Raw genomic sequence first — 14,320 nt, 5'->3', positions numbered from 1 at the left:
GCCATGTGTATATGTGTGTGTATGTGTGTGTGTGTGAGGCAGGATAGACCACTTGGGAACCCCTATCACACGCAAACCTGGACACATCTGGCCGCCGACTGCAGCAAAGCTCTAGCTACTAGTGCTATGTGTAACCTACTTCCAAAACTTCTAAACTAAAGTTAATGTAAATTAAGTTCAATCTAATTGGATATTTAACTTCAGTGAGCTCTGCTGTTTATAAACTATAAGTAAACTGTACGTGCACTTCAATTTAAAAGGTTTGAGAAACTTATTTTAACATCTTTCAGCATGTTTTTTTTTAAGAAACAAAATGAAAACAGCTATTAGCCCTGCAGTAACACATTTCAAGCTTGCAAAAATTGTTGAGGGGCTCTTACTAGTTGTATATAAAGCTTTGATTGTGGACTCAGATCTCACCAAGAACGAAAAATGACATTTGTGGAGCAGATGTTAGTGTTTTAGTTTTTTTTCTTCAGCTTTCTTGTTCAGATTCTGAACGGTTCATGTAACTTTACACAAAAAAAATTCTAATAAAAAATGCAAATACAGTCAAACATTTTTTAAGCAATGTACTGTCAACTAAACTTGCATTATACAAATGTCTAATACACTTTTTATTGAGATTTTATTGTTTCAACTTCGCTTTTATCGTCTAACAGTGACGTGTAGACAGTCTGAACGACAGTTTTTAATTATGCTCCAGATTCAAAATAAAAGTAAGAAAGTATATAAAATTTAGAAAAAAAAGCACAAATCTATGTATTGACCAAGACAAAAAACAAAACAAAAAAAAACAAAGAATTTCTATTGTCTCACTCAAACACATCAAGAGACAGAAACTTCAAATAAAGTTCTGCAGAAATGGTGAGCGAGGCAATTTAACAAGTGTGTGTTTGTGACAGAATTACAACAATTAGGATTCCTGCTGTGTGGTTAATTGCAATTTCTCTATTCATGTGTTTATGGCGGCCTGTAAAAATGTGAGTGTTTTACCTCAAATAACAAACATGTGTTGATCTGAGTGCAGCCAAACCGAAAAACACACACACATGGGGCTGTTAAAATCTAAGAAGCGATTTCCCCGCTGTAGGGCTTAAAAACCTGAACAGGTGGCAGACTTGTTTTCCAATTGTTACAGCAATGGTGCTCACGTTATTGATGATGATGCTCAGTTTTTGCACGTTAATGAAAATTAAGAAACCACACAATTAAAAAGGTACAATTTCCAATTACGGCATCATTTAAACCTGTTGTATTAGACGTGTTGTTAGAAAACATGTGTGGAGACACCCTGAAGAAATCCCAATTACAGATGTTTTGTTTACAATAATATACTGACGATATGGAACATGATTAACAAAATGAAGAACAAGTAATATTTGCACATTCGAAATTCATAAAGTCACATCTACTGGTACCAACAGGTGACAAAATGCAGAAGCTCATCTTACTATGCTAGTTTGTGTGTGTGTGTGTGTGTGTGTTATCGATATATCATCCATATAATCACAGTATGTAGGCCTCTAGGTAAACTTGTGCAAGTAGCCTAGATAGACAGACAGATAATGTACTTTTCACAATATGCCATAATATTGTAGTAGGCTGTAACACTGCATTTCTATGGCACTCCTGCACAATTTCTAATGCGTTCTTGCACCCTTTTAACACAAATACAGTTGCTATGCGTGCTGAAAAAGGTATGAAGACAAGTTTCGTTGAGGAAAAAAAAAATCAAAGACGTAAACAGCCCATGCAAGCTCAGCTTGTGTAAGCTGTGCAAAAAATTCAATTTCTTTGTGAGTGTGAGTGTGCTGTTGGTGTTAAACACTGTAGTTCGTACAGTAGGCCTATAAATCTGTGCGTAATCTACTAACGTTAACTTTTCCTAAATCCACCTTTTCTACGCGCTTGTGATGTCACACGTACCTGGTTGACATAAGTCGGCACCTCTCGTACAGTCGCGAATGAGGATTCATTAGGAGTCATTAAACTGAACAGCATACGAACTCCCTGAGAATGGGTCACACTGGTTACTTCCACTCGCTCCATTGCGTTTGTAAATGTGGTAAAAAATTAAACTACAGTATAGATGAGTGGCTCCTCTCACTGCCGGGATTTATGTGTGCTGAGCGTTTATGATCACCTACAGGAGTCCAGACCTTTGAACTTCACAGTAAACGCCGCCATGAGAGAGACGTCATCACATGACTCGCGACAAGCACTTTTGCTTACTAAGATAATATAACCAAGTCGACCTATAGGCCTACTTTTATTTTAATTGCAGAAAGATATAGAGAACTGAGCTATTATATAGATGACATAGATAATATACTTAAATAACATATTGGCACTATTTACACAAAGTCAATAGGTTGCATGACTTAAAATGATGCACAGTAAGAATAATTAAAATTATTCACTAGTACTTTTTGAAATACTAAAAATCATGGTTTCTTTCCTGAATATTTGCATTAATGGATATGGAATTTAAACATTTTCAGACAGTAAATACTGAAGTGTTATCACATTTATATATATATATATATATATATATATATATATATATATATATTATACTTTTAAGTAATTTTATTTTTATAAATATAGAAAGACAGAGGCCCCTCATATGAATACCTTCAAGGCTGCAGCAGCAAACTGTAAATTAACTGTTAATATTTTGAAAAAGGTTGTAGTGTCTGCTTCTGTTTTTGGCTTGGACTATATTTAAAACAATGCAGCTTTTCCTGTCCAGGAGAAAGAACCTAAGAAGTCAAAGGGCAGTAAAAGGCTTCGATGCAAAACAGAGAGTAGCATGGCTTTGTGTGTGACCTCTCTATTCCATTGTGCAGGAAGTTCCAGAAATCTCCTTGGTAATGCAAAAACATTCAAACAAAATATCTTTTTGTGGTTTCTTCCGTCAAAAGCAGTTGAAGCTACAATGTTGATTCTTTTGGCAGGACGTTCAGAATCACTGGTCCTGGTGGGCAAAGGTGTCTTGATTCTCCTGGCTTGTATTACGAATTAGAATGCAGGCTCACTCTGTGGCGACAGCAAGAACAGACCATAACAATATTCCAGACCTGATTTTGTAATAGGATATGATCCGTTTGCTCACCCACCTCTCAGGATTAAGGCAGAAGTCATGACCCTGCCTGGAGGAGAAGCTGAGTTTAGCATATTCCCCTGCCCCTTCCTCAATAACGTATTCATGTAAGCTCCTCGCTCAGCCTTAGCATATATTTGTCTCATAATCATGGTGATGAGTCATAGACCATCACTGGATTTCGAATCATTCAACTTAAAGCATGAAGGTGCCGAGGGTTAAAAAAAATTTCTTGATGGGTTAGACTTGCAGGTGAATACACAACCGTTGTGTATCAGTGCAGAAGGTCCAGTTCAATTATGTGCAATTAAGGCCCAGAATTTCAGCTTCTGTGAGGAGGTCCCTATCACTCAGCAACAGCATAAATGTACATGCAAAGTGACTCAAGTCAGACGATACAAATTCTAACTACTTCTTAAACCTACTACTTAAAGAATAAGCAGTTGAGCAACCGAAGAAGACAGCAGCTTATGTTTTGTTTTGTTTTCTCATTAGACTTTAGCACGGTTGTCATGCACCTGTCCCGATGCTAAAATGCCCTTACAAACCTTGCTATGTGTACTGTGCTAGACTAACTGAGACTTGTCACATCACTGGTATACTGTTGCTCTCTTGTTAGTCTGATTGCTTCTAATATGCTCCTCATTTGTAAGTCTCTTTGGATAAAAGCTATTGCTAAATGATTAAATGTAAATGTAAATCTTTCAAGATTACTCACTAGAGGCAGCAGATGCCTTCACATTAAATTAAGGTATTAATTTAAAAATGATCCATTCATCACAATGCATCTGTTTTAAGCAAAATGTTTTTGAAATTAGTAGATTTATAAGATTTCAATAATCATATACAGGAAACAGGGCTCAACAATTTTTTCAATATACACTATATATATATATATAATTTTGATTTTTCTCATATATGTATAATTCTTTACAAAATTTAACACTTACATGTAATGTAATTTAAAAAAGATAATTGCAACTTTTTTTTCTCACAATTGCAAGTTTTTATCTTACAATTCTGACTTTTTTCTCAGAACTGTGTGTGCATTTCATCCGAATTGTGAGATATAAACTCAAAACTGTGAAACAAAGTATGAACTCTAGTCATTACCTTTTTATATTTTTATCCCATGGTGGACATAAGCGATGAACGATGAACAAATCATACCAAGCGACATACGAAAAGTTTATTGTTGAAGCATGTGGTATTGTGTGCACATGATACAGCTGTCACATTTTTTAAAATAGCAATAATTATATTTACATGGCATAATATTATCTGAAATGTTTTTGACCATGCTTGATTGATCATTATTCCGATGACATCAACATTGTACAAAAACATACAGTAAAAAAAAATGAAGGCACAAAAACCGGCAATCTTTTCAATGCAAGAACATTATGGAATGTTATTGGGCCAGATTCGACTGCCAGAAATAGGGTTCTTAAAAGGTGCTGTAAGTGATTATTTTATGGAATAGCATGCAAAGAATATCCATACGACCTGACAGAAGTCCCTAGGCTCTGTGTACAGCAACACAAATCTGGGACGCTATCCGGCTATGCTGACAGGCAGGATTTTAAAATGACCAACAGCACATTTCAAATGTGTAAACATTTCTGTCAAACTAGCAGGGCACTTTTTCTTTGTGAATATTGATGCCAAAGTATCACACATATTCTGTATCATCCGAATGCACAACAATACACCAGTCCTATGTACATTTGTACATGTTTAGTGAGCACTGTCACTACTCTGAAAGGCACAGTGTTGCAGTGCCTCCTCATTGGCACAAAAAGTCTTTGTGTACTTTCAGTCCGTACTTTAGCATAATCCAGAACTAAACATGACCCCAGATAAGCAACGAAAGGCATATGGGATCTGTTTGTATCATAAGTGAGCGTGCTCAGAGCTCTGGTCACTGTCGTGGCTGTCCTCATTGTGGATAAGCGAGTCCGGTGTATGGAGGAGTCCAGGAATTCCCGAAAACTCAGAGGGAAGCAGCGTTCCCTTCTTCACATTCACAAGCTCCTTTTCTCTCGCTACCGCCCCCTGTTGACCTCCTTTAACTCGCTTCCACTTCATCCGTCTGTTCTGAAACCACACTTTTACCTAGTGGGAAAAGGAAGACACATGAGTTATGTTCTATAGTTTTAAAAAGAATTTAAATCTATTGTATGGTTCCATGAAGAACCTTAAACATCCATGGAACCTTTTCATTTCACAATTGTTCTTAATATTGGAAAAAGTTTCTCCAGATTGCTAAAAAGTTTTTCACACTAAAGAAAACATGGTTATTTTAAATGTGGTTCTCCAAATTGGTTCTTAAATGAAAAAAGGAGTGTAATTTGTCTTTAGCAAATGAATTTGTATGTTCGCTGTTTGGTGCAGATGATCTGTTTACTGTGGTTTTTTGGCAGAGTGATTGGAGAGGTGGATCGGGCCATGACTCACCAAACTCCGGTAAGTTAATATCCCTCGATCAGGTGCAAAAGTGCCATGCGATCAGTTGACCGGCCCTGCTATTCTAGGGCATGATCCACAAAGTTTGGAATTGTGTTTCTCTTAAGAAGTTATAATATAGCATGGCTTTTAATGCAAGTATTTGACAGCTATTTCCAGATCAGCAATAACTCGAGCCCATATGTTTGTGGCATCAGACATTTCCATCCTTTCCTTGCGAGTTCAGTCAGAGCCAGTATTTACATTTCCCAGAATGATGATTTAGCCGTTTCTTAAATGGTCACTGCAGTGCAAGTAAGGCTTCCTGGGGCACCCAGCCACCATACACTAAAATGTATTTCTGGAGGTTTATAATGTTGTAGATAAGCACATGAAATGGAATGTAATTCACAATCAGACTTGAGGAATACCAGACACAAAACAACAATATTCACTGGCCATTGTACTCTTAAATGCATTTCTGGTGGAGTATAATGTTGAAGATAGTGACATGGAATGGACCAAAATTCTTCATATGCAATTAGGCTTGAGGAATACCAGGTCCAAATCAGCATAAATATGTTATTCAAAGTTTTTTTTTTTTTAGTTTTTTTTTGATGGTCAAGTACAAAGGCATATTTTAGATCAAATTACATACACAATGATTAATTTAGCTTATATTTCATGAATCCACAAGGAATAATTTGATTTGAATTTGATTTTATAGTCTGTTAGACACTATTCAATTGGCCGCCCAAGTTCATTACTGTCAGCACTGTAAGACTACCACCCTTAAAATATATCTGCAACGTTTGCAGTTCTTCTGTCAGCCTGAAAACTTCTAGTACATTACTGCTCAAAGGATAGTGCATGCCATTCGACAGAAAAACAGACCATTTTTATTTTTTATAAATACCATCATTTGCATTGGCAGCATTTGGATAAATTTTAAGTTGAAGACTAGGTCTGTGTAATAGACATCAGAGACACTTTACAGATGTCATAAGACTCAGCACACATCTTGATTTCTCTTGATTGTATATGAGTATCAAAATACAATGTCTCTGCAGTGGTTAAACCAATGCTTGAAAAAAAAAAAACCTAAGTATGCAAAAAAGCCAATCAGAATGCAGATGAAATCATTGTTTTTGGTTAGGTTTTGATTGTGGAACATTCATGAAATCAACAGGAAGTTTGCACACTTTAGTTAAATTTCTCAAAAGTTAAAAAAAGAATATATACTGTATGTAAATGTATGAATTATAATTTGATAAAACCAGAGTTTGTATGTTAAGTATTTCAGACTGAATTATATGGAGTTTAATTCTTAAGGATTGATATCCTAAATCTATGGGAATATTTCACAGTTTAATTTAAAATTACTTTTAATATTTATATATATATATATATATATATATATATATATATATATATATATATATATATATATATTTTTTTTTTTTTTTTTTTTTTTTTTTTTTTTGAATGCAGAGTAGTTCAGACTGAATTAACTGTAGAAGTTAAATTCTAATCATTAAGAAATATTAGATTTTGAAAGCTGTATTGGAATGGGAATCTTTTACATTGTAATTTTACATTTCTTCAAAATGTAACAAAATACAAAAAAATAAAGATAAAAAGAATATGCATAAAAATCAAGTTTGAATGCTTGTTTGTTAAATAGTTCAGATTGAATTAACTGAATAGGTTTAATTATAAACTCCTAAAACATTTAGGTATAACAATAAAGTGCTGTCTTGCAGGAGCTGTAATAAATCTCATCAAAAATAGCTGTTGTAATTAGGCTGTGCAACATTATTATGATTTTACATGTGTAAAATTATGGTGGCCCTAAAGTCAGAATACAACTCCTGCCACAAAGGTCCAGAACTCCAGCAGGTTCACACAGGGATCACATTGCAGGAGACGGATTTGCTTACTTGTCGTGTGGCAAGGTTTTTAATTCTAAGCCTTGGGAATGTTTCCCCAGAGAATGTAGCATAATTTAAGACCACAGATGTCACTTCCTTGTGGGTTCCTTTGCAACCTGCAAAGTCTGATGAAACCAGAACGTCTAGAAACACATTTGTAATCTAAAATACTGTGGCATGTTACAAATTAAAGAAACTGCATGGCTCATTGAGCAGTTAAAAATGTTATGAATGGTGTTTCAAATAAGGCCAGAATGACCTGCCAATGATGTAATTTCAAAAACAGCAAGCATTACGTCATCTATTTAGGTCTGTAGAAGTTAATAAACTTCAGTGGTTTAATAAGAATACATAGTTGTTTGGTTAAAACATCAAATAGTTACAACAACCCAGATTTCTCTGGCTCCAAATAAAGCGCCATGTGCTATTTATTTCACATATGGCTGTAGGAAGCACCTTCCCACGCAGAGACCGATTTGTAAGACGGAGCGGCAAGGCAGAAGTGCCTTAGCGGACAGAACTTCCTTCGCCTCTCCCGTTACTTGACTACAGCCAAAAAGAGATCTTGCAGAAACATCTGGAATACAATAGTCCCACTCCATAGCCACAGCTGGATAAAAAAGCACTGAACCCGAAAAAACAAAAACAAAGCAACAGTTGCTTCTGACAGAATGACTGATGAACAGGTACAAGGACACGTTCGGTCATCTCACCTGCCTTTCCGTGAGATCCAGATTCACTGCGATTTCGTACCGCCTCAGTCTGGTCAAATAGTTGTGATGGGCGAATTCTGCCTCCAGTTCTCGAATCTGCTCTTTGGTGAACGCCGTCCGCTCCTTTCTTGGCTTGCTGCTCACATCCGATTTGTAATTCCCATCTTGGGACTCTAAAAAGAAAAATCAAGAATGGAATGGAAGAAAACATTTCCAACAGTCACGGTCACAAAAACTTTTGAAGAGCAGCATCAACAAAGCAGCCTTTGAAACACAATCAGTTCATTTCAGCACAATCGTTCCAATTAAATTCAATCACTGCAGGGTTGAAATCCCAGAAATGTTATAAAGGAAAGCAGGGGAAGACTGCCAGTCATCTTTTACGATGCTGCAATTATTCATGCCAGCTGTTTGTAAAAGTCAACCCCAGCCGTGAGTTTTCGTAGATTCTCACAATGAGTTGGCGCTCACCAGAACAGTTTCTAACGACTTCGTTTGACTTACTGTGAATGGAATCTGCTATAACCCTGTAGTTTTAATAGGGAACAAAACAGTACTGGAGGATGTGTAAAAATATATTTCCTTAGTTTATTTACCTCAAAATTTTACAAGCGTCTTCAACTCAAGCTGCCAACTCACAACAATTTTCGGTGGTGTGTGTCATACTGCCTTCCTCGCTCTTGTGCTGCAAATTACTTTTTCTTACTTTCAGATGGATTTTGGAGTGACAGAACATATACACATAAAGGCGCATATATTTATTGCTAGAGCTCAATTACGTCAAGTCTAATCTTGAATGGGAAACATTAAAGGTCAGTGAGGAAATGTCAGATTAGACCTGCAATCCATCCTACCAAAGACACATGCGCCTCTGTTGTTTTGACACTGGAGGAAGGAAATTTTATTCCTTTTTTTATTTTTTAAGAGACTTGCGCCTTCATCTTGCTGTGACTCAATTTCAAAGGGCACAACAAACTTTTGGGTTCATTTATCTAAGGGTGTGGAGTGAGTGCTTATCCAACTAGCAATCCAAAACCCAGCTGTACATAGAGTCCGCTTTAATGAGACCCCGTCCAAAAGTTGCTCTGCTATTTCAGCTGAAAATACATCAAGTAAATCTTTTTTTTTTTTTTTACGTTTTTGTATTTGCAAAATCCAATTTTAAAAGGAAAGTTCACCCTAAAATGACAATTCTGTCAAAAACTGTATGACTTGAAGATGAAATAATATATTTTGAAAATTTCTTCTTTTGTGTTACACAGATAAAAGAAACTAAATGAATAGATTTTTTTTTTTTGGGGGGGGGGGGGGGGGGTGATCTATCCATTTAAACTGTTTTCCCCATCATCTCTTTCAATGGCCATTGGTCAGCCTAACAAATGGCTCTGCCCCTTAACCCATGCTACTGGACAAACAGAACAATGCTTTGAAAACAATTAGAGGGACCTTCAAGTTGTCTCTTTATGATAAACTGAGATAGGGAAAAGTATTTGAAACTATTTCAGATTTTATTTTCAGAACATACCCATCAACCTGAAGGTGTCAGTACATGTGGATGTTCAGATGATACATCATATTGTCTATAAACACATGCCAGATGTGTTATTTAACAGTATAATTGACAGGTTTGGGTTTGCAGAATTGAAAAGGATGGAGACTTGTTCATGCGATGATGATGATGATATAATAAAGTCGCACTGTGAAGTGACTCATGCTCATTGAGCCTTTGAACAAATAATCATCACATGGTTTCTAGTGGCAAAAACGGCCTTGATTGTACCGTGTTTTAGCTAAATGTCTTTGAATTCGACTCACAGAAAAGAGTTGGGCTGAATATGGGTCTGATTAAAACAAGCACAGAAAGGCAAATTTATTGCTGGCTAAACGCAGCCATTGTGGAGTGAGAAAAACCAACACGAGCAGCGCTTTGCGAACAGAGCTGCTCTGAGTTAAAGCAACTTTTCCCAGCTTCCCGACATAGCGGTTACACCACAGCAATTAGGCCTGCACCTTAACTTTTATCTTTTCTTTAAAAAAAAGCAAAGTAGCCTACTGAGAAGAAAATGAGCAGGACGGCCTTTCAAAAATGATTTAAAAAACTACAGCTACAATGAATATTTAGACATCTGCTTTAATATTATAGTTAAACACACTGAAGCTGAGCTTTATTGGTGAAAAAAATAAAAGAAACCAAATGAATATTACGCAAACCCGCATGACCAAATATACGCTAAGCTGCTGTCTTCTATCCAAACCAGCCATGTGTTGTTTTATTAGAACAACAACACATGCTTTGAATAAATAAGACATTGTATCTTAAGATGAACATATCTTAAAAATGCATAAAAAATTATATTTTATTGATAAACCATTTATTGTTCCATTGAGTGATGCTCATTATAAAACCATTCTGTAAAGCAGAAATGCACATTTTTTTTGTGAGGGCTATAATTACACTGAAATTGAGGCAGCCATGAAGATGTGTGACAGTTAATGTTAATAGAACTATAAAACTATAATTCTCAAAATAGAACAACTCTGTTCAAAAGACCAAAACATATCTGTGAGACTTACTTTTTAAATGCATCTGCAATAATTCAATACATTCTTGGGCCAAAACAACCACTAAAACAATATTAATTTACTATTGGTTATCACTGTATATCTTCACTCTAGATGTATTTGTAAATCTCACTTGCACTGTCAACTATCACTGTAATGTGCTTGATATCTTACAGGAAAAACATGTTTTACGGATTGGTATGATTCAAAAGTCATACATGCTGAAAATTGAGAAACAATTTGACAGTTTAATAAAAAATAAAAATAAATAAAAATAAGCACAAAATGATTCTATTAAGCAGTTTGGGCATGATTAGGAGAAACTTTTAAATACATACACATGCACAAATGTGTGTTTGTGCATATGTTTTCATGTGCGTGTGTATATATAGTGATCCAATTCTGACCTTTTTCAGCAGTGTAACAAGTGTATTTATGTTACGTTAATTTTGACTTGGTGCAAATAAGAATAAATCAACATCTGGAGGGCTGTGCCTCTTGTATGGACCTGAACTTTGTTTTAAAGGGCAGAAAGTAGTTAAAATTCCCTTTGAAGTAAGTAGATCGTAAAAATACATTTTATGATCCATTTTATGCAGTGTTAAATAGATTTTTTTAACAGTAGTAGCAGTTATTCCAGACAAAACAAATTGGAGATCCCCATCAGATCAAACCAGCTTCTTTTTGCAGTGAACTGAAAACCCTTGAGTTTACTTCATATCTCCTTGCCTGTTTTACTCATCAGCAAAACAAAAAAAAAGTACAATTTCCAATGTACAAAAAATTATACTCAAAGAGAAAGCTGTTCACAGCATTCCTGTCATTTAACGTTTGGCTTTTCGTGGTAAATGCCAACACGGTCGTCCCTGTTCTCTCTCTCAGGCCATGGTATTAGTTACTTTACCACAAGTGTTATTTTCTGCTTGCCAAAGAAGTGAGGAGATGAAACAGATGAGACTAAACGTGAATCATGCGTGCAGTTAAATGCCCACACAAGAGTTACAATCTGCCCTCTGCTAGCCAAAATAATTGCTTCTGTGTGTAAGCCAACACCTACAAAACTCTTGCGCTCAAAAACACGGCTCCACGTTTCTGAACACTGTACGGGAGAATCCTTTTCCGAAAACACTAGCACTGCACCTCTTGTGTTTAAAGGGAACTAAAACAACTCAATGTAATTTATATATAATATTTGGAAAATAAAATATATATTATACATTATATATACTGTGTATATATATATATATATATATATTTTATATATATATATAATTAAAAACAATATTATATATTTATAATTTTAATAATTTACATTTAAATATATCTATCTATACACACAAACCTTCACATATACATAAAATTGGATCTGATAAATGTAATTTGAAATAATATAAGACCACCATAATACCAACAATAATGCAATAAAAAAATAAATAATAATATATGTATATATATATATATATATATATATATATATATATATATAAACTCAAGACTATGTATGAAAAATTACTTGATCAGATCAGACCCCTTAATTTGTTAAAAACAAAAATGAGCTTGTTTCTTACCAGAGCTGTCACTTCTTCGTTTGCTATTCCTTTTCTCCGCCTCAGCTGGAGACATCGTTTGACGTCCGAAATCCCCTCCAGGAACACAGGAGGCACCCGAGGGCACCCCTCCGCCAAGGCTCGGTGTGCTTGCGCAGAGGCTGGGTCCCCCGGGGCCCATCTCTGAAGCGCCTGAGTCAGGGGCTGAGATCCCCAGTCCTAGACGGGCGCTTGCTGGAGAGACGCTGGCCGTCTGCGGTATGTGCCATCCGGTCTGCTGGGGTACATGATGATGATGCTGCTGGGACATGGGCGGCCCTCGCTGATGCCCGTGTCCCCCAAACATACCTCCATCCTCACCTGGGTAACCGCTCACGATGCAGGTAGAAGAAGGAGAGGAGGTGGAGAGGTTGGGGTATGAGGAGAGGTTCTCGGAGCGTCCGTGAAGGGCAAAGGCGGGGTGCAGGGCCTGCGGAGGGACATGAGGGCTGCGCAAACAGCCGAACAGCGTGTGATCCATCGCATGCACGAAACCAGCCGCTAGTGGAACAAAAACCACAACAAGAAAACTTCCCAAAGACTAAAAAAAAAACAGCAGAAACACAAAACGCTCCTTTACTTCTCACTTAAAACAGTGTCTCCTTAAAAAAAGCGACAAAAATTAAGGAAAAATAAAAAAGTGTGTCTGTATATGTGTGTGCGTGTGATAATCCCATGCACGCTGCGATCAAGAGTTGCCAGGCAGCGCAGCTAAACAGCAGCAGCAGCTGATGATGATGATGATGTTGAGAAGGAGAGCTGAATCTCAGTTGACAGTCTAGCGCAGACTGTGGCCCAGCTGAGAGGGAAAGGTGCTTCCTAACAGTTGCCGGGCTTTTGGGCAATGGGCTGGGACTGAAGGAGGGGTGGGAGATGTTATAAATAGGGTGGTAACATGAGAGGAAGGCTGGGTCACAGAGCCTCGCCACAACTGTCCACTGAATCAAGTCTGTCTAGCCCTGCAGCTCCATACATCTAAAACCTGTCAGAAAATAACCGGCAGATTTTCAGTTTGGCCCTTTTTAATCTCCCTATGTGATTTGTGTTCAAAACTATTACTTTTTCCTCTGGTCTTAAAAGAAAAAAGTCAGATTGGTTGAGAAGGTCGGATCAACTGAGAGGGGTTCAAACTGTTAATGGGTTGTTGATCTTCAGCACTTTCTCCTCTGTTATGAGAATGATTTAGAGGACAGGAGCTCAGGGCTAAAAGTCACCAAGCAGTAGATCTTCTTCAATTGGAAGTATGACTGTACAAAAACACTCTGCCATACTTTTTGTGCAGTTCAGCGACAACCATCTACAACCCCGTGATTGTTTTTTAAATTTCTACTCATGTTTTTTTTTTTAAACTGAGATCGAAAATGTTCTACTTCATTAATTTCTGAATAATTATAATTAAATTGTAATTATATCAAAGTTAATGAAGTAGAAAACTGTGATGGACTAATCAGTATCATGTTAATCTACATTCTGTTCAAAAAGTCTGGGGTCGGTAAAAACATTTTTAATCACCGAAATCAGCATTTATTTAATCAAAAATACAACGTGAAATATTGTAACAATTTAAAATATCTTAATATATTTATAAAATATGATGACATCTGAAATATGGCAATCTTTTTTTAGATCATTGGAGTTTCTTTTAATAGAAAATAATTTTCTTGCCATTTCTTTTTAATTGTTATTGAAATTTACTTGGATTTTTTGAATGAAAACAGTTTCAGCACCAGTTGCATAATATAATATAATTGTATTATAAAAACAACAGTAGTATTATTTTACATATATATTTAAATTATTATAATGTATATATAATTATTCTAATACATTCTGATTAAATATATTCAAATATTACATATAATTTCTCAATTACTGAAGTCATAAAAACTGCAGCAACATGCTTAATAATCAGAATGAACAGCTAAATTTAGTTGTGTTATGTATATACAGGTTAAAAAATCATAATGTATTACGTGC

General features: G+C 36.0%; 2 protein-coding genes across 2 annotated transcripts in view; both read right to left on the bottom strand.

The window, feature by feature from the left end:
• Nucleotides 1–2,149, bottom strand: part of LOC132123516 (alkylglycerol monooxygenase) — a 30,469-nt gene extending 28,320 nt beyond the window's left edge. The window contains exon 1 of the mRNA XM_059534172.1: nt 1,930–2,149. Coding sequence (XP_059390155.1) covers nt 1,930–2,052 — 123 coding nt within the window. The 5' untranslated portion in view covers nt 2,053–2,149. The remainder of the gene's footprint in view (nt 1–1,929) is intronic.
• A 2,124-nt stretch (nt 2,150–4,273) lies between these two features.
• On the bottom strand, nt 4,274–13,044 carry LOC132123515 (homeobox protein MOX-2-like). The gene is made up of 3 exons (XM_059534171.1): nt 12,326–13,044; nt 8,196–8,368; nt 4,274–5,221 (listed from the first exon to the last, which is right to left on the bottom strand). Exons 1-3 carry the CDS (start codon nt 12,822–12,824, stop codon nt 5,000–5,002), a joined length of 894 nt encoding a protein of 297 aa, XP_059390154.1. The 5' UTR covers nt 12,825–13,044; the 3' UTR covers nt 4,274–4,999.
• Nucleotides 13,045–14,320: the final 1,276 nt, after the last annotated feature.

This window comes from Carassius carassius, chromosome 41 (genome assembly GCF_963082965.1).
Source record: "Carassius carassius chromosome 41, fCarCar2.1, whole genome shotgun sequence".
NCBI lineage: Eukaryota > Metazoa > Chordata > Actinopteri > Cypriniformes > Cyprinidae > Carassius > Carassius carassius.
This window is presented reverse-complemented; position numbering and strand designations above follow the sequence as displayed.

Excerpts from the sequence above, each read along its gene's own strand:
- LOC132123515 (XM_059534171.1), bottom strand. The coding sequence starts at position 12,824 with ATGGATCACACGCTGTTCGGCTGTTTGCGCAGCCCTCATGTCCCTCCG. Across the intron at positions 8,369-12,325 it reads ACGAAGAAGTGACAGCTCTG|AGTCCCAAGATGGGAATTAC; the intron begins GTAAGAAACAAG and ends TTTTCTTTTTAG. Across the intron at positions 5,222-8,195 it reads TGGATCTCACGGAAAGGCAG|GTAAAAGTGTGGTTTCAGAA; the intron begins GTGAGATGACCG and ends TTTTCCCACTAG.